Raw genomic sequence first — 16,848 nt, forward strand, 5'->3', positions numbered from 1 at the left:
ACACTCATCTATGCAAAATTTCTTTATTCATTGTAAAACCAGTCACTTGCAAAGTATTTTTCATTACTCTTACCAAGGGGAGTGCCTTAAATATGTAATGATAACCCTATGGCATTGAAAAGGCACTAAAAATCTAACTCACATACTAAAAATTGTAAACCTTGCTATTAACATGTTAAAAAAATCTAACTATGGGGATATAGTGCAAAAAATCATACACATGGCACTAATTTGGAATTTACCATACATATGTGGTAAGCACCAATACATGCCATGCATAAAAAAAGAAATGCTCAAAATATTATTTTGTAAGTCACACATGTATGTTATACACATATGCTTTTTTAATATATGTTTTGAAAGCGTGCTAAATTTTTGTCTAGGCCACAGTATGCCTAGGCATACCTCCCAAATGGCAAATGGCAAGCAGTTTATGATTGCAATGGGAGGGAAAAATAATAGTGTGAGCATGTTTTAGGGTATTATTAAACTACTTAGTTTGATTTATACTTGGCAGTCATAAGTCATCTATTATTTTATTCTTTACATTAAAAATATATTAAATACTTAGTAATAGTAGGTTGCTGTTGCTAAGAAATAAAAAAACAGTATTTATATAAATTATTATATATTTTATTTTATATAAATATATATAGAACAGAGATAGGAAGTTACCAAGCACAAATATAATATAGTATTGTTTATATATTATATTTTGTACAAGGTGGTGTTGGAACTTCCTATGGTACTTTGAAATAAGCTCAATTCACATATAAATTTTGATTATATAGATTTTCTAAAAATCTATGGCTTTGGTTGTGCAAATCAATTTTACAGTGCAACTGATCCTCTTGCTAATCACATGTACTTATACATATGGGTTGGAAAATGCAAAATCTAATAATAACACCCTTAATAATGCTATAAATCCTTTTGTGAGCACGAATAAGACCATATTATGGATGAATGTAAGTGACATTTCTAAAAGCATAGATGAAATACCAGATGTAAGTCATGTTTTACTTCTATTACTTTCATTTATAAAACTTTTGTGACATGTTCCAGTTTATATGTGGGAGATTTCAAGCAACTTGTACTAATATCCGTTTATATATTTATAAAGCTTTAAAAATTGTGATGGTTGGAGCAAAATGTGATTCTGGGGATGGTGGATATGGGAATGTAATGGTGGATACTAATAATGGTATAAGTAACGAATTTGGAAGGCTAAATAGAGGAAGTGATTACACTGACTCTTGCGATATAGATTCTATTGAGCTACATGGTTCAATCCTTGCAGCAAGTTGTAAGAATAAAGATGGTTATTTACATACTTCTTTTCTGCAGTTAAACTACCTTTTGAGGAATGTATTTGGCTCCTTGTTCTTTTGCCCTCTACCATCTCTTAGAACTGAACTGATTTAAAAAATAATATATTAAAAAATTAAGGTAAAATTATTGTTGGTTTGCACTTTGTAATGATTCTATTATTATTAAGTTTTAATATTAATGAAGGCTGTTATAAAGAAAAAAGATTTCGGTGTTGCTGGAACAAAAAAATTAAATTTTAACTATCTTTTTCTTTTTCATTGGCAGATAAAATTGTATGGGATATACTAAGAATATGTATTGAAAAATACACGTGGCAGCGACTCTGGGAAAACCTCTTGGCTCAAATTTTTTTAGGGTTCTCTCTCCTTTTCCGGTTGTAATGCCATGACGGAGAAGAAAGGTGATGGCGATGCCACCGCCAAGAACAACAGCAGCAACAAGGTATGGAAGCGTCCAGTCAAGAGATCGTTCACAGGCGCTGCCGCCGCCAATGCCGCCGCCGCTGCGGTGCGCTCCAGATCCTCGCAGAAATCCTCCAGATCCAGCCTCACTCTCGCTCCCAAGGCCAGCAACGCGATCAATTCCCAGAATCCCACGCCAGCGTCCCTGGAGATCGTCCCCGACGAGGCGCTGGGCAATATTTTGGGGCGGATCTCCGACGGGAGAATGCTGGCCCGGTGCGCGGGCGTGTGCCGGCGGTGGCGTCGCGTCTGTCGCCAAGTCCCGGTTCTGAAGCTCGTGCTAAGGAAGATGCAAGCTTGGCAGGCGGAGGGCGTCATCTCGGCGGCGCTGCTCGAGAGGAAAGGCCTGCGGGACTTTGAAGTGAGATTTGTGTGCCCGAGAAAGTATGCCTCGGAGGGAGTCCGCGAGAGCCGCGTCTTTGGCTGCCTGTGGAGGCTCAGCTCCAGCATCGAGACGCTGGCTTTGATCTGCCCAAACACCGTCTACTTCAAGCTCTGGACTTGGCTCGCAAAGTTCCCACGCCTGCTCAGCTTGAAGATCCACTGCGGGAGGATCGAAGAGAACCCGTTGAACAACTGCCTGAATCAGCTCCGGCGCTGCGAGTTCTCCCGGACGATCATCGCGGAGCCGATGCTCGAGGACCTCGTCAAGTTCTCTCCAGTTCTCGAGGAGCTCGTGGTCGTGGGCTGCGACCCGATCGAGTCCCTGGCGCTGGAGAGCTCGAGCCTCCGGTATCTCAACTTGGTGGCCACCGAGGAGTATCCAATGAAGAGCTTGGAGCTCCTCACCCTGGGGCTCAAGGATCTCTACATTTGTCACGTCGAGGAGCTCCAAGTGAATGGCTACGAGCTCGTCCATCTCGGGATCTACTCGGCGTGCCAGCCTCGCATCTCGAGCTTGCATCATCTGCTCAGCTTGGAGATGGATGGCAAAGGCTGGGCTCTGGAATCTATAGAACACATCGTCTGTGCTGCACAAGTCGTCCGCCACCTTGTGATCAAGGCTTCCATCTCCGAGACGAGGCCTCTCCGGATCGAGCACTACTTGTCGCCGATGTTTTGCTTGCAAGCCGTGATCCTCGAGTCCAATCTTCTCGAGGTATGTGTTTTCTTAGCTTTCTTCTCTTCTTTCAGGGGACTGATTCGAGGTTTTCTAGCTTCTGTCCGCCAGTGCTTTTGCCGTGGCTTTGCGGAGATACCATTCGATGGAGACGAGCCAGTGTTTGCTCTCAAGAAGGTTGCAGTGAAGCTCTCGGAGGAGACACGGGACTGCACGGGGCTGCTCAAGGCTCTGGTGAGCTACTGCCCGGATTTACAGATCTTGGTGGTGGATACGACGGAGCTCGAGCTTGGAAATCTCAGCGAGCTCCAGCAGCTCAAAGATCAGGAGCAGTCTCCCCAGCGGCGAGTTCTACTCTATAGTGATCCCAAAGACCAGCGCTTAGTGAAAGAAATCGCCGAGATCCTTGCAGCGGACTCCAAAAAGGTAGAATTTTTTTTTTTTTTTCTTCTCTTGGTTAGAAACTAAACTTCTCTTTGTTTTCTCAGGTTTGAATTTAGAAGCCGCAAATATACACCAAAGATACGGTGAATTTAGAGTATGATCTATAATGGTCGTTCCTTTTTCCATGCTTTCTTGATCAAATTTTGCGATGGTTCTAGCTAGTACACTGGAACCTTGTCATCTACTCTGGTGGAATACGCATGAATCCCTCCAGACACATTGTGGAGGCGAGAGAATCCCTGTTCCACGTTTGTAAGGATCATGTCAGCAATAAAAAGAAAACCAGTGAAATGTTAGACCTGGGATTTCAACCATTGAGCTGCTTGTAGCGATCTTACTCCATGGTGGCACTGCTCCAAAACGGTCAAGCGAAGAACTTAAAAGCCAAAAACAAAGACTATACCACGACGAACGTGTCTTTGTCCGGATCAAGCGTGTCGCCGATTGTTGGTCCCCATTCTCCAAATTGGCTCAAAGGAAATGGCTTGAATCCATCCAGGCTAGCTATTTTTCTGCGAGAAAAATGAGTTTATAGAGCTTTACACAGAAGGATTGGGAGTAGAAATCCAAGCACTTACATCTCTTTGAGCTCTCTCACGTCAAGAAGTTGTGCGTTCTCCCTGAATTCGGGGTCTTTCATTCGCTTGGCGAGCTCTTCCGGTTGGATTTCCACCAAAAAGCCAGCTTGCCTGTGCACACAAGAGACTGTAAGTTATAACAGTGTGATACGATTGACAAAACCTTTCTGATAAAACTTGAAGTAGATGCCAGCCAAACTTCGTCTTTGCACGCACGATTTTGTTCAGCGGTGCGCTAAATGCTGCTTCTTCAAACTCGGGCACCTGATAGCAAGAACAAAAGGAAAACAAATGAGAAAACTCGCCAGGCCAATGTTTGTTTACCATGCGTCCTTTGCTGACCCATCCCAGCATCCCACCATTTTTCTTCGAGGGGCAAATCGAGTGCTCCGTGGCTAAGTCGCTCAAATCGATATCCTCTATAGAGAGAAGGAAAAAAATCACAGAGTCGAGAGAAAAGAAACGATTTGGAGACAATGGAAAGGTGGCTCATACCTTGAACGAGTCGTTTCTGGAGCTCAGTGAGCAATTGAAGCTGGTCCTCCTTGACGAGCAAGTGCTGGACTAAAATCTCCCGATCTTGATTCCCCGAAGTGCCTGGAGAAGGAAACAAGCTTGAATCCCGTGGAATGAAGATGAAGGTCGCGGAATTTTCACGAAATCTTACCTGCGCTGCAATACATTCTATGCGCCGCTGCCGTGGCCACATCCTTCCAGCTCCTGGATTCGAGAAACCTGAATGCCGGATGGATTTTCTTCGCGGCCAGCCTCAGCGCAGGCACCAAAGGCAGCGGCAATGCAGGGGCGGCGAGCGGCGCCATCGCTGCGCGGCGACGCCATTGGCAATGGAGCAACGCAATGGAGCCCTCGTAGCGAAGCATATTCTCCACACAAGAAAGAAAAATGGACACAGTAACAAGATTCCAGAATAATTGATTGACTGTTTGACCCACTTGACCGTTGTTAGGTCTTTGACCAGATGCCACGTGTATTTTGCCACAACATTTTACTGAGACAAACAAAATATTTAATCGAATATGCCTTGGCGCCATAGATTTGAAAGCCCCGCCCATACTCTCTATTCTCTCTTTACTTTCTTTCTTTTTCTATTAGGGTTCTAGGCCGGGGCGATGGTGGGCTTCCTCGCTTCCTCCTCTCCCATCGTTGACGATGGCTCCAGAATCAAGGCGCCCAAAGAGGAACCCATTCTCGCCGACAATCCACAGCGCTTCTGTATGTTCCCGATTCGCTACCCCAGGGTGTGGGAGATGTACAAAAAGGCCGAGGCGAGCTTCTGGACTGGTGAGATCCGGTTTCTAGCTAGAAATCCCCTTCGTTTCATTTGCCAGCGCCGCTAAGAGTTGGGGCATTTCAGCTGAGGAGGTCGATCTCTCCCAGGATGCCAAGCACTGGGAGTCTCTCACCGACAACGAGAAGCATTTCGTGAGCCATGTCTTAGCCTTTTTTGCCGCCTCGGATGGCATTGTCTTGGAGAATCTGGCTGTGCGTTTCATGAAAGAAATCCAGATCCCGGAGGTAAGGCATTTTTTCCTCTTGGGTTCTTTGTCTTACAGCATTTGCCAGGCTCGGGCATTCTATGGCTTCCAAATTGCCATAGAGAACATCCACTCGGGTATGAATCCCTTGCTTTTTCTACTGTTCTTCCTTCTCTTGCAAATCTTGTGCGTGATTTTGAAGCTTACAGCTACTTCGCTTTTTTTTCACAGAGATGTATAGTCTTCTTTTGGAAACTTACATCAAAGACAACGAAGTGAAAGCGAAACTTTTCAATGCAATCGAGACCATCCCTTGTGTCGCTAAGAAAGCAGACTGGGCCCTTCGCTGGATCGACAGGTACAAGTCCGAAACTTGATTGCTTAATTCCCGAATGAAAAGACATGATGCTTGACTCTCCAGCTCACAGTCGTTCGCGGAGAGAATTGTGGCGTTTGCTTGTGTGGAGGGCATTTTTTTCTCTGGAAGGTAAGAGATCGAGAATTTCTTTTGTAATTTTGATCTTTTACATTGACGTTTGCTGTGGCAGCTTTTGTGCGATTTTCTGGCTGAAAAAAAGAGGCCTCATGCCAGGACTCACTTTTTCCAATGAACTTATCTCTAGGGACGAGGGGCTCCACTGTGATTTTGCCTGCCTCTTGTACAGGTAAGCCATAAGATCTCCAGTCGAAGGATCTGGCCTCTAATCGGGTGATTTGCAGCTTGCTAAATGTGAAGCTGGACGAAAAGAGAGTCAAGGAAATCGTCTCGGATGCTGTGGAGATTGAAAGGCAGTTTGTTTGTGAGGCGCTGTCGTGTGACTTGGTCGGCATGAACGCAAGGCTCATGAGCCAGTACATCGATTTCGTAGCTGACCGCTTAATGGTAAGCAAATCTTCTTGCTAAACATCTCTTGTTTCAACCTCTTTTTCTCGTCTCTCCAGGTCGTCTTGGGTTACAATAAGCTGTTTAACGCGATCAATCCATTCGACTGGATGGATCTGATCTCTCTTCAGTAAGTTAACGTTCGAAGTTTCCCGTTCTTCTTTTCTTTCTTTTCAAAGCTTTCTTTTGTGTAATCTTCCAGAGGGAAAACCAACTTCTTTGAGAAGCGTGTCGGCGAGTACCAAAAAGCGTCAGTCATGGCAAAGGTTTCGAATCCGGAGGCCGATCACCATGTGTTTAAGCTGGATGATGATTTCTAAACACAATTCATGTAAGTATATTCACTCTGCCGCTTTCTACACGGCATTCCAGGACTAACATTTTCTTTTCTTCTTCCCAGCAGGCTGACAAAGACCGCAAAACGAATAGAGCACTGTTCTCGGTGTGTATCTACGTAACTACAGCTCCTAAAGTAATTTCGCTACGTAAGTGTGGAAAACAAGTTTATAAACGAAATCAAACTAGTGGGATTCGAGGCAATTCTGACTGAAGAGAAAAATCAACTGAAATGGAAGCAAGGTGGAAGCTTTGGTAAAGAGAAAAAAAAATCAACCTTTGAAAACGTCTTTCGTTAGTCTTATTTACACGCAAAAGAGATTTTTAGTAAACAAAACAAGTCTCGGGTAGAATGGAGTTCAAGAAAGAAAAATGAGAGAAGCTCTTCATCCATAAATTGTGGAACTCAAGAATCTCCACTGCCGTGGCTTCGCAAACTTCATATGGCTGGGGGACTTACAGTTAGAAAAAATTTCTTATTCATTATGTTCTTTGAGATTCGTATTTTTTCGATCCAGGGATTCCTCCTCACGAAATGGCGCTCCTGGATCTTGCTCAACGATTCCTGGTCGAGCAAATGGTGGTACTCGACCGTGCACATTGTCACCGTGACGGTGGGAGCCGGGGTCTTGAGCTTGCCGACGGTCATGGCCTACTTTGGATGGTAAGATCTCTGATCGCTCACAAGAAGTTCCATCGATCACGATGAAACCAATCTTACTCCAGGGCGCTCGGAACTATGCTGCTGGTTGGATTCCTGATCCTGAGCCTGATGTGCTACTGGCAGCTGATTGAAATGCACGAGACTGAACATGGCCGCCGGTTCGATCGATACCACGAGCTGGGACAGCACATCCTGGGACGCCATCTCGGATTCTGGCTCATTGCTCCGCTCCAGGCCATCGCCCAAGTGGGAATTGACACGGTTTACATCATCGCCGGGGCGAATTCCCTCGAGCACGTCTACTCACTCTTTGACAAATGCAAAGAGCTGGACGTCCATAAATGCAAGGGCATCAACCTGACTTACTGGATGATATTGTTCATGGGGGTGCAGCTCTTGCTCTCGCAGCTCCCGCACTTTCAGTCCATCACCTGGGTGTCATTCATCGCTGCTGTTACAGCCATTGGGTAAAAAGCTGCTCTTTTTTCGCTTCGGTAAAATTGTTTACAGCTGTTTTACTACTTTGACAGGTATTGCACACTTGCCTGGGTTGGAATTCTGATTAAGCAACCTGCTTTAAGTTCAGGTTCAGCTGCATCTGCACCTACACAATGTTTTCAGAATGTTGGGCATGGCTATCCACATGGTTCCAAAGCTCACTTAGCTTTCGGGATCTTCACCTCTCTCGGGAAGCTGGCATTTGCAGTAGCAGCCGGGCACAACATTGCTCTCGAGATCCAGGCCACGATCCCGAGCACTAGTCGCCACCCTTCGAAAAGAGCGATGTGGAGAGGGATTCTGGTGGCCTATCTGGTGGTTGCGTTTTGCTACTTGCCTGTGGCGCTTGTGGGATACAAGGTTTACGGGGATGAAACACGCGACTTGTGCTCCGGCTTGGACAATGTCCTGCTCAGGCTCAGGAATCCCAAACCGATGATTGTTCTCGCGGATTTGATGGTTTTCATACATCTGTGTGGCAGCTACCAAGTACGTCGCTTGTTTTTTCCTCTGTTCTTGACAAGTGCAATTGTGCAGGTGCTTGCAATGCCACTTTTTAGCAATTTTGAGACGCTCGTGGAGAGGATGTTCAAATTTGAGGCGAACCTCAAACATAGAATGATCATGAGATCGTGTTATGTTGGTAATTCTAAAACTTTTTCATGTGCAGGTCTTTTGTTTATGTTTTTCTTTTCTTCTTCTTTCAGCCTTCACGTTTTTGCTGGCCGCATCACTTCCATTTTTTAGTGACCTTCAGGCCTTTATTGGAGGTTTTGCATTAGTTCCTACAACTTACGTGGTAATCATCTCATCATCTCATCATGATATTGCTAGATTTATTTCTTCTTTTCCAGATACCTTCCGTTCTTTGGCATTTTGAAAGAAAACCAGAAAGATATAGTCCCCAATGGATAGCAAACTTGGTAAGTGGAAATTCTCTGAAGTCCTTACTGCTCATACATTGATTTTTAGATCTGCATATCCTTTGGAACCGTGGTGATGTTTACATCGACCACAGGTGGGCTTCGGAGTTTGATATTGAAAAGAGAAAAATCAAAGCCTTTTTCTTGAGCAATATATCGGTACAATTTGTTTTTCTTTTTTTCTTTCTCTCGAAGTCAGCTGTGTTTATAATGAAAAACTCAATTTACACCTGCAGCATGATTTGAAACTTTCATAGCTCACCAGAGTGGACACGCTGGTAAAAAGAGTGAGCTATGAGTGAGAATGCTTAAGAATGAATTAGTGAGGTGGGCTTCGGAGTTTGATATTGAAAAGAGAAAAATCAAAGCCTTTTTCTTGAGCAATTATCGGTACCTTCCAGAGGAAACGAAGGGAAGATCACCCAAAAGTCAGTTGTTGGCACGTTCAAGGATGGCAACTGTCATTTCTTTGCAAGTTTTCTTTTATTTGGGTGTAGCGATCTGATTCTCGTTGCTCTTAGTTGTAATGAAAGATCCCTTCTTCAGCGTTAATGAAAGTTTTACTTATTTAGTCTTTATAAAAGTGGTAAAAATTTGCAAAAAAAAGTATTAAAGTCAGTTGTTGGCATGTTCAAGTGTTTCTTTACCAGTTTCGAGCATGTCAAAACTGAATTCTATAGTTTTATAGAGATTAAATAAGTAAAACTTTCATAGCTCATAGTCAACATTAACACTGAAGAAGGGATCTTTCATTACAAATAAGAGCAACGAGAATCAGATCGCTACACCCAAAAAAAAGAAAACTTGCAAAGAAATGACAGTTGCCATCCTTGAACGTGCCAACACCGACAGCGACACATGAACGAGGACTGGAACTCTCACTGCTCACACGACTCATGAACTAGTTCCATGAGATCCATGTCTCAGGATTCTCCATCCCTTTATGTAGCTAGCTAGCTCTTGACAATGGCTGGAATAAAGGTAGGTTCTAGAGATTCATCTCCTTCTTTCTAAATCCTCGCAAAAATCTCCCAGAAATCCCTCCTCAAGAGATGGCGCTCGTGGATCTTGCTCAACAATTCCTGGACAAGCCGGTGGTGGTATTCCGCGGTTCACATCACCACAGTGACGGTGGGAACCGGAGTTTTGGGCTTGCCGACAGTCATGGCCTTCTTCGGATGGTAATTGTGATGCTCCACTCTCTCCAGAACCGCGTGATCGACTCACAGGATCCAGGGAACTCGGCACCATCCTGATTGTGGGCTTCATGATCCTGAGCCAGATGTGCTACTGGCAGCTGATTGGATTGCACGAGACCCAAGAGGGCCGCCGCTTCGATCGATACCCTGAGCTGGGACAGCACCTCCTGGGCGACTCTCTGGGATTCTGGCTCATCGCTCCACTCCAGGCCATCGCCCAAGTGGGAATCGACACAGTCTACGTCGTCGCGGGAGCGAATTCCCTCCAGCACATCTACTCGCTCTTCCACGAATGCAATGCTTTGGATTGCGGTGCCATGAAGTTGACCTACTGGATGCTCGTCTTCATGGCCGTCCAGCTCTTGCTCTCGCAGCTCCCACACTTACAATCAATCACTTGGGTGTCATTCATAGCAGCAGTCACAGCCATTGGGTAAGAAACGAAGAAAAAAAGTTACTCTCTTTCACCTTCATCCTCTTCCAGGTACTGTACACTAACTTGGGTTTCCATTCTAATTAACCATCCACCTTCACCTTCACCGTCACCACCTTCACCTTCATCGTCTTCCGCGTGTTTCGCGAATGTCGAGCATGGCTACCCGCAAGGATCCAAAGCTCACATAACTTTCGGGATCTTCACCTCTCTCGGTAAGCTGGCATTTGCGATGGCGGCCGCGCACAATGTGGCTCTCGAGCTCCAGGCGACGATTCCAAGCACTCGCAATCGCCCCTCGAAACGAGCAATGTGGAGAGGGATGCTGATCGCGTATATCGTGGTCGCGTTTTGCTACTTGCCGGTGGCGCTGGTGGGATACCGGTTCTACGGCAACGAGACTCGCGATACTTGCCCGGGGATCGACAATGTCCTGCTCAGGCTCAAGAGTCCCAAACCGATGATTGTTCTCACGAATTTGATGCTTTTCATTCACTTGTGCGGTAGCTACCAGGTAAGCTTTCCATTTTCTCCAGAGGTTTTCTTCGTTCGAGCTCTTGGATGTGCCACAGGTGCTAGCGATGCCGATTTTCAGCAACTTTGAAACATTTTTGGAGAGGAAGTACGAGCTTGAGCTGAGCTTCATGCTGCGAACGATCGGCAGATATAGTTATGTTGGTAAGACTTTGATGATGATGAATCTCTTCGATGAATTTTTTTTACCTTTGAGCGCAGTTCTGACGTTGATGCTGGCCGCAGCGTTTCCTTTCTTTGGTGATCTTGAAGCCTTCTTTGGAGGTTTTGCTTTAATTCCAACGACTTACGTGGTAAGTTCCTGCTTGATACATCCAGAACTTAAGACTTTGTTTGTTTTTAGATACCTTCTGTTCTCTGGCATTTGAGTAGGAAGCCCGAGCCATTTAGTCCGCCATGGATAGCAAACCTGGTAAATGAAATTAAAGACCAAAGAAAAAACTGTTTTAAAACTCTCTAGCTACTGACTCACATTGCATTTGTTTTTAGTTGTGTATTTCCTTTGGAATAGCGGTGATGGCTACTTCGACGATAGGTGGCCTTCGTAACTTGATAATGAAACGGCGGGAACTGGAATTCTTTCAATAAGTTGGGAGTCATTTACTCTCCATCCCTGTTAAACACAGCATCAGAGTGGAAACAGAAAAGAAAAATTCAAATGTTACTGCTAGACTACGTTCCAAGAAAAAGTACGTTGAGACAAAGTCGAGATCGATTCCATCGCCACCGGCCCCCAGATGAAGCCTCTGCTCGTGAATAAAAAAACATTTTCCCAGTGAGGCTCATCTCTGTGGGACAGATGGAAGAAACCGTACCTTAGAAAGCGTTTTCTTCCTACGGTAGACGAGTCTTTGATGGAGAATCTTATTGTGGAGAGTAAAAAAAGAGGAGTAATCGCCGCTCCCAGGGCAGCCCCGAGTTGTGGCCTGCATATATAAGCGAGAAGCCTCGACGAGGAAGTGAACGAGTACCTTCCCATTCTTGAGTAGTTCTTTTTTTTTTTTTTTTTTTGTCCAGGCAAGATGGTAGTCCTGGCGCAAGCCGACGAGAAGCGCCATACTTCTGCGTATGCCGTTCCATTCTTGGATCTCTTCAAGCACGCGGATGCATTCGATTTTCTTCTCATCGCCGCAGGCAGCCTGGGAGCCATTGCCAATGGACTCGCCATCCCTGCAATGATTCTCACACGGGGTCATATCATCGACAGCTTTGGAAGGCCACAGCTGCAAGCTTCGCAAATCAAAGACCAGATATTTGCGGTACCTTTTACTGTTCTTGCTCTGTCTTTTGACGATGTTCTTCTTGCTCTTGCTTTGTCTCTTTTGCTGATGTTGTTCTTGCTCCAGAACGCTCAAGTCTTCGTGTATATCGCACTGGGGGCATGGATCGCGTCGTACCTAGGTAAAAAACGTTCTTATGTAGCTGATATTGAATCACGGGTGCGCTGGTTTCAGAGTTGAGTTGCTGGATGAGAGCTGGAGAGCGCCAAGCCAAAAGGATCCGGACGGCTTACCTCAGATCCGTCCTACGGCAGAATGTAGCTTATTTTGACACGAATGTCACCACCGGTGACGTCGTCAACAGCATCTCCACTGACGCCTTTCTCGTCCAGGAAGCGATTAGTGAGAAGGTGCTGATGAACACAAAAGCGAAAGCAAAACTAACCTCTTCGGCTTGTCTCTGCAGACGGGGAGCTTTATCCGAAATGCGACTCAGTTCCTCGGCTGCTACTTAGTCGGCTTCACCCAGGCGTGGAGGCTCTCACTCGTAGTGCTGCCTTTTACTCCGTTGCTTATCATGCCTGGGATGCTCTACGGGAAAGCGGTAACACGATTTGAAGTGCGAAAGAAATCCGCTTACAGCAAAGCAGGCAGCTTGGTGGAGCAAACAGTAGCTTCGATTCGAACAGTGTTCTCCTTCGTTGCAGAAGACAAGATTCTCAAAAGTTACTCTCAATTGCTGGAAGCGACAGTTCACCTGGGAGTGAAGCAGGGATATGCGAAAGGCTTGGCACTGGGATCCGGAGGAATAGCATTCGCAATATGGTCCTTTATGACATGGTATGGAAGTGTTCTCGTCATGCGCCGGCAGGCTAACGGTGCTGAGATTATTACAACCGGCCTTGCTCTGCTCAACGGTGCAAGGTAAACATTAGAAAGAGAAAAAGTAATTTAAACTTGTACTCACTTCACTTGAGAGAATGGTCAGGTCGTTGGGATTTGCTGCTGCGAACATAAGAACATTCTCGGAAGGGCGGGTCGCAGCTCACAAAATATATGAAACAATTGCACGAGTCCCACCAATTGACGTTGACGATGAAAATGGCGAACAGCTCACAAACGTTGCCGGGAAACTGGACTTCAGAAATGTTCTGCACAGCTATCCAGCCAGGCCTGGGGTGCAAGTCCTACAAGAATTGAACTTAAGCATACCACCAGGTGAGAAAATCTTCGCTTACTTGTTATGACTCCCCTTGCAGGAAAAACGATTGCACTGGTTGGTGGCAGTGGATCCGGTAAGTCGACGGTAATAGCACTGTTGGAGCGCTTCTACGATCCTCTGCAAGGACAAGTTCTTTTAGACGGGTACGACATCAGGTCCTTGCAGTTGAAATGGTATCGTAAGCAAATTGGACTTGTGAGCCAAGAGCCTGCTTTGTTTGCTACTTCCATCAAGGAAAATATCTTATACGGAAAGGAAGATGCTGATTTCGACGAAATCCTTGAGGCATCTAATGCAGCCAACGCACACAGTTTTATAATGCAATTTCCAAATGCTTACGACACACAGGTACATTGGTACAAATCAAAGGACTTCCTTGGCTAACATTCGGCTTTAAAAAATATGCAAGGTCGGTGAGCGTGGAGCAAAGCTCTCTGGAGGACAGAAGCAAAGAATTGCTATTGCGAGAGCACTAGTAAAAAACCCACCTATATTACTCCTAGATGAAGCAACAAGTGCATTGGATACGGAATCAGAAGCAACAGTTCAAGCAGCACTGGACAAAGCAAGCCTGGGACGTACCACAGTGATTGTCGCTCACAGGTTGTCTACGATTCAGACTGCCGATTTGATTGCTGTCCTGCATTCCGGAAAAGTCATCGAGTTAGGAACACACGACGAACTGGTCTCGAAAGGCAAAGAGGGAGCCTACTCAGCACTCCTTTACTTACAAGGCAAACCTGGAATTGATACCACGACACCAGAGTCACCTCCAAGTCCCAAAGTATCTAGCCAACAAGCCATTCCAGAGCAGCTGAAACAAAATGACGGAGGATCAGATAACTCACCAAAATCAACTTTGTGGGATCTATTGATATCTCTTACCCGAGGCAAGCGGACAGACGGAGCACTGGGGTTGGTTGGAGGAGTGGGTTTCGGATTCGTCCAGCCTTCTTATTCACTCCTTATCGGCTCCATGTTGACAGTCTACTACACGAAAAACCGAGAGGAACTGAAGGAGGCAGTATCTTTGTGCAGCATGCTGTTTGCGGCTATCGCAGCAGCGGCCTTCACCGTTAATCTCCTGCAACATTACTGTCTTGCAGTAGTGGGTGAACATCTTACAAAGCAAGTGAGGGTCAAAATGCTTACGTCGATATTAAGTTTCGAAGTTGGATGGTTTGATAAGGACGAGAACAGCAGCGGCATGATCTGCTCCCGCCTGGCAACAGATGCAAACATGGTTGGTTTTTGTCATTTCAGATGTTTTTTTCTGATTGGTTTACTTACAGATTCGGAGTCTCGTCACTGATCGAGTGTCGTTGCTTGTTCAAACGGCCAGTGCAGTGGCGGTGAGCTTTATCATAGTACTTTTTGTCAACTGGAGAATGGGCCTGCTTGTCATCGGTATACAGCCCCTCCTTGTCTTCTGCTACTACGTAAAACTGGTGTTCTTGAAAGGCTTTGCCAAGAAAGCTGCCAAAGCACAAAATGAGGCTACTCAGATTGCAACAGAGGCGGTGTCTCAACACAGAACTGTGGCAGCTCTATCTGCACAAGACAAAGTCGTGAGCTCTATGAAGACGATGCTTGATGCAACAACAAAAGACGCAAAGAAACAGTCCCACATTGCTGGCTTTGGCCTTGGAGTCGCAAACTTCGTCCTCTATGCGTCTTGGGCCCTTCAGTTCTGGTATGGAGGGGTGCTACTGACCCAGGGAAAGGCAACCTTGCAGGACGTTTTCAAGGTGTTCTTCGTGTTCTTGAGCACTGGCCGGGTCTTGGCCGAGGCTCTCAGCTTAGCACCGGACTTGGCCAAAGGATCTGCAGTCATCGAGTCAGTGCTTAGCATTCTAAACAGGAAGACAGAGATCAACGCGGACGACACGAATTCTGCCAAAGTTGGCAGAATCGAAGGAGAGGTGGAACTTTGCAATGTGGACTTTGCATACCCATCGAGACCGGAGATGATGGTTTTCAAGAGCTTCAACTTGCGAGTAGAGGCGGGGAAATCTGTGGCGCTAGTCGGCCAAAGCGGATCCGGAAAATCGACAATCATAGGACTCATACAGCGATTCTACGATCCCTTGCAAGGCATGGTGATGATCGATGGAAGGGATATAAGAACACTTCACCTGAGATCACTGAGAAGGCAGCTTGCACTCGTCGGCCAGGAGCCCGTCCTCTTGGCGGCCAGCATCCGCGACAACATCGCCTTTGGCCAGGAATCCTGCAGCGAGCAAGAGATTATCCACGCATCAAGCATCGCCAATGCCCACACATTCATAAGGTGAGAAGAGCGAGAGCGAGAGAGAAGAGCGATCGATCGAAATATGTGACTTACATTGGGATCTTTCCAGCTCCTTGCCCGATGCCTACAACACGGCCGTTGGAGAGCGAGGTGCGCAGCTCTCGGGAGGGCAGCGGCAGCGAATCGCCATAGCCAGGGCGATCCTCCGGAACCCCGCAATATTGCTCCTGGACGAGGCCACCAGCGCCCTAGACGCGGAATCCGAGCGCCTCGTCCAGGATGCGCTGAGCAAAACGATCATCGGCCGGACGACAGTGACGATCGCGCACAGACTCTCCACGATCAAGAGCTGTGACAGCATCGCGGTGATCCAATCAGGGCGCGTTGTAGAGATCGGATCTCACGAGGAGCTTCTCGGCAGAGGAGAAGAGGGCGCCTACTCGTCCCTCCTTAGGATGCAGACCTAAAATTCATATCATTTTTATAATTTCTTAAACCTTCGTTTATGTTTAGTACGAGTCCAGCAAGTGCTAAGTGGTTTACAAAGAAGTTCAATATAAAACCTCTTTATAGACAGTGTTAATTGTAAAAATAGAAGGATCTTGTGGAAAGAGGTGACCCTGGCATGTGGTGTTTTGAACTTTAATTTCAAATCCATGTCAAGATGTGCATTTTGATAAAGCCACATAAAGTTGCCCATGAGTGAAAACTGGGTGGGGCAAATAAACTCGAACTCAGTTAAACATCTATCCTTGGCATTTGGAGATTGTTAAGTAGTAACCCAAATGAATTGGAAATTGTCATTTGGACATTTTGAATGAAATTTTTGTATTTGATGGTATTAGTGTGATACGTGGGATAAAAACTCTTGTCTCTTTAAATTGCCTGTGTGAGGGCCAAGTGTACGGCTACGATGCCGTATACTAATGTGAGGGCCAAGTGTACAGCTACGATGCCATATACTAATATTAGCGTAGTGGGATTTTGGTAGCCGTCGGATTGGTTTCAATCCGGACCACTCGCTCCTGTATATAAGCTAGGGTTTTTGGGCTAATTGATATGCACATTTCTATATTCCCTTTCCATATTCCATGCACTCACATTGGTGGAGTTGAGGGGCACCTTTGATTATCCCTGGGGAGTGTTTGGATTTGGGATTTTGGTTTAGATCTAGCTTTTGCATCGTTTAGATCTAGCTTTTTCCATTTCCTTTCTTTTGTTCTTTCCTTTCAGGATTTTGGTTTTGATCTAACTTTTTGCATTGTCTAGATCTACCATTTCTTTCCAGCTTTTTTGTCATTTCTCTTCTTTTGC

The 16,848-nt window shown here is 45.7% G+C and overlaps 6 protein-coding genes and 2 long non-coding RNA genes across 12 annotated transcripts; 5 read left to right on the top strand and 3 right to left on the bottom strand.

Moving 5' to 3' along the window:
* Window positions 1–1,716: 1,716 nt before the first annotated feature.
* On the top strand, window positions 1,717–3,431 carry LOC9642581. Its single transcript, XM_002973468.2, has 3 exons — window positions 1,717–2,892; window positions 2,965–3,279; window positions 3,342–3,431. Exons 1-3 carry the CDS (start codon window positions 1,717–1,719, stop codon window positions 3,345–3,347), a joined length of 1,497 nt encoding a protein of 498 aa, XP_002973514.1. The 3' UTR covers window positions 3,348–3,431.
* Window positions 3,366–4,771, bottom strand: LOC9642143 (rhodanese-like/PpiC domain-containing protein 12, chloroplastic). The gene is made up of 8 exons (XM_024678537.1): window positions 4,543–4,771; window positions 4,371–4,472; window positions 4,200–4,294; window positions 4,039–4,139; window positions 3,876–3,986; window positions 3,701–3,809; window positions 3,597–3,647; window positions 3,366–3,536 (listed from the first exon to the last, which is right to left on the bottom strand). Exons 1-8 carry the CDS (start codon window positions 4,754–4,756, stop codon window positions 3,456–3,458), a joined length of 864 nt encoding a protein of 287 aa, XP_024534305.1. The 5' UTR covers window positions 4,757–4,771; the 3' UTR covers window positions 3,366–3,455.
* Window positions 4,772–4,963: 192 nt separating this feature from the next.
* On the top strand, window positions 4,964–6,862 carry LOC9642582 (ribonucleoside-diphosphate reductase small chain). 2 transcript variants are annotated; one of them, XM_002973469.2, is made up of 10 exons: window positions 4,964–5,177; window positions 5,251–5,411; window positions 5,460–5,508; window positions 5,603–5,729; window positions 5,793–5,858; window positions 5,920–6,036; window positions 6,092–6,254; window positions 6,314–6,384; window positions 6,457–6,585; window positions 6,655–6,862. In XM_002973469.2, exons 1-9 carry the CDS (start codon window positions 5,006–5,008, stop codon window positions 6,572–6,574), a joined length of 1,044 nt encoding a protein of 347 aa, XP_002973515.1. In that variant the 5' UTR covers window positions 4,964–5,005; the 3' UTR covers window positions 6,575–6,585; window positions 6,655–6,862. The 2 variants fall into 2 exon arrangements, with proteins under 2 accessions (XP_002973515.1, XP_024534304.1); XM_024678536.1 differs by having other exon boundaries at window positions 6,658–6,862.
* A 126-nt stretch (window positions 6,863–6,988) lies between these two features.
* Window positions 6,989–8,904, top strand: LOC9642144 (lysine histidine transporter 2). 2 transcript variants are annotated; one of them, XM_024678535.1, is made up of 8 exons: window positions 6,989–7,051; window positions 7,109–7,254; window positions 7,317–7,721; window positions 7,785–8,241; window positions 8,290–8,395; window positions 8,460–8,551; window positions 8,607–8,675; window positions 8,725–8,904. In XM_024678535.1, the coding sequence occupies exons 1-8, from the start codon at window positions 7,034–7,036 to the stop codon at window positions 8,821–8,823; spliced, it is 1,392 nt and encodes a 463-aa protein (XP_024534303.1). In that variant the 5' UTR covers window positions 6,989–7,033; the 3' UTR covers window positions 8,824–8,904. The 2 variants fall into 2 exon arrangements, with proteins under 2 accessions (XP_024534303.1, XP_024534302.1); XM_024678534.1 differs by lacking the exon at window positions 6,989–7,051 and having other exon boundaries at window positions 7,063–7,254.
* Window positions 8,905–9,465: 561 nt separating this feature from the next.
* On the top strand, window positions 9,466–11,511 carry LOC112347516 (lysine histidine transporter 1-like). Of its 3 annotated transcripts, none has more exons than XM_024678522.1 (8): window positions 9,466–9,656; window positions 9,711–9,856; window positions 9,912–10,307; window positions 10,359–10,821; window positions 10,880–10,985; window positions 11,067–11,134; window positions 11,185–11,253; window positions 11,331–11,505. In XM_024678522.1, the coding sequence occupies exons 1-8, from the start codon at window positions 9,642–9,644 to the stop codon at window positions 11,427–11,429; spliced, it is 1,362 nt and encodes a 453-aa protein (XP_024534290.1). In that variant the 5' UTR covers window positions 9,466–9,641; the 3' UTR covers window positions 11,430–11,505. The 3 variants fall into 3 exon arrangements, with proteins under 3 accessions (XP_024534290.1, XP_024534287.1, XP_024534288.1); XM_024678520.1 differs by having other exon boundaries at window positions 9,467–9,656; window positions 11,043–11,134; window positions 11,331–11,511; XM_024678519.1 differs by having other exon boundaries at window positions 10,880–11,134.
* On the bottom strand, window positions 11,440–11,846 carry LOC112347518. The gene is made up of 2 exons (XR_002992784.1): window positions 11,657–11,846; window positions 11,440–11,587 (listed from the first exon to the last, which is right to left on the bottom strand). It is a non-coding gene; the product is annotated as an uncharacterized LOC112347518 (long non-coding RNA).
* A 5-nt stretch (window positions 11,847–11,851) lies between these two features.
* Window positions 11,852–16,110, top strand: LOC9642145 (ABC transporter B family member 15). Its single transcript, XM_002973471.2, has 9 exons — window positions 11,852–12,100; window positions 12,188–12,242; window positions 12,296–12,471; window positions 12,528–12,985; window positions 13,050–13,279; window positions 13,321–13,631; window positions 13,693–14,526; window positions 14,576–15,573; window positions 15,644–16,110. The coding sequence occupies exons 1-9, from the start codon at window positions 11,864–11,866 to the stop codon at window positions 15,999–16,001; spliced, it is 3,657 nt and encodes a 1,218-aa protein (XP_002973517.1). The 5' UTR covers window positions 11,852–11,863; the 3' UTR covers window positions 16,002–16,110.
* LOC112347517 lies at window positions 11,932–12,760 on the bottom strand. Its single transcript, XR_002992783.1, has 5 exons — window positions 12,702–12,760; window positions 12,507–12,652; window positions 12,355–12,440; window positions 12,105–12,238; window positions 11,932–12,011 (listed from the first exon to the last, which is right to left on the bottom strand). It is a non-coding gene; the product is annotated as an uncharacterized LOC112347517 (long non-coding RNA).
* Window positions 16,111–16,848: the final 738 nt, after the last annotated feature.

This window comes from Selaginella moellendorffii, unplaced genomic scaffold (assembly GCF_000143415.4).
Source record: "Selaginella moellendorffii unplaced genomic scaffold, v1.0 SELMOscaffold_22, whole genome shotgun sequence".
In the NCBI taxonomy this organism is placed as follows: domain Eukaryota; kingdom Viridiplantae; phylum Streptophyta; class Lycopodiopsida; order Selaginellales; family Selaginellaceae; genus Selaginella; species Selaginella moellendorffii.

Bases quoted from the DNA above. Each gene is read 5' to 3' on its own strand.
- LOC9642581 (XM_002973468.2), top strand. From the start codon at position 1,717: ATGACGGAGAAGAAAGGTGATGGCGATGCCACCGCCAAGAACAACAGC. The intron at 2,893-2,964 runs GTATGTGTTTTC...TCTGTCCGCCAG, and splicing joins TCGAGTCCAATCTTCTCGAG to TGCTTTTGCCGTGGCTTTGC.
- LOC9642143 (XM_024678537.1), bottom strand. From the start codon at position 4,756: ATGCTTCGCTACGAGGGCTCCATTGCGTTGCTCCATTGCCAATGGCGT. The intron at 4,473-4,542 runs GTAAGATTTCGT...TTCCTTCTCCAG, and splicing joins TAGAATGTATTGCAGCGCAG to GCACTTCGGGGAATCAAGAT. The intron at 3,537-3,596 runs GTCTAACATTTC...AACGTGGAACAG, and splicing joins CTCAATGGTTGAAATCCCAG to GGATTCTCTCGCCTCCACAA.
- LOC9642582 (XM_002973469.2), top strand. From the start codon at position 5,006: ATGGTGGGCTTCCTCGCTTCCTCCTCTCCCATCGTTGACGATGGCTCC. The intron at 5,730-5,792 runs GTACAAGTCCGA...TTGACTCTCCAG, and splicing joins GCCCTTCGCTGGATCGACAG to CTCACAGTCGTTCGCGGAGA. The intron at 6,255-6,313 runs GTAAGCAAATCT...TCGTCTCTCCAG, and splicing joins TCGTAGCTGACCGCTTAATG to GTCGTCTTGGGTTACAATAA.
- LOC9642144 (XM_024678534.1), top strand. From the start codon at position 7,076: ATGTTCTTTGAGATTCGTATTTTTTCGATCCAGGGATTCCTCCTCACG. The intron at 7,255-7,316 runs GTAAGATCTCTG...ATCTTACTCCAG, and splicing joins GTCATGGCCTACTTTGGATG to GGCGCTCGGAACTATGCTGC. The intron at 8,242-8,289 runs GTACGTCGCTTG...GCAATTGTGCAG, and splicing joins ATCTGTGTGGCAGCTACCAA to GTGCTTGCAATGCCACTTTT.
- LOC112347516 (XM_024678519.1), top strand. The intron at 9,857-9,911 runs GTAATTGTGATG...CACAGGATCCAG, and splicing joins GTCATGGCCTTCTTCGGATG to GGAACTCGGCACCATCCTGA. The intron at 10,822-10,879 runs GTAAGCTTTCCA...GATGTGCCACAG, and splicing joins ACTTGTGCGGTAGCTACCAG to GTGCTAGCGATGCCGATTTT.
- LOC9642145 (XM_002973471.2), top strand. From the start codon at position 11,864: ATGGTAGTCCTGGCGCAAGCCGACGAGAAGCGCCATACTTCTGCGTAT. The intron at 12,101-12,187 runs GTACCTTTTACT...TTCTTGCTCCAG, and splicing joins TCAAAGACCAGATATTTGCG to AACGCTCAAGTCTTCGTGTA. The intron at 13,280-13,320 runs GTGAGAAAATCT...CTCCCCTTGCAG, and splicing joins GAACTTAAGCATACCACCAG to GAAAAACGATTGCACTGGTT.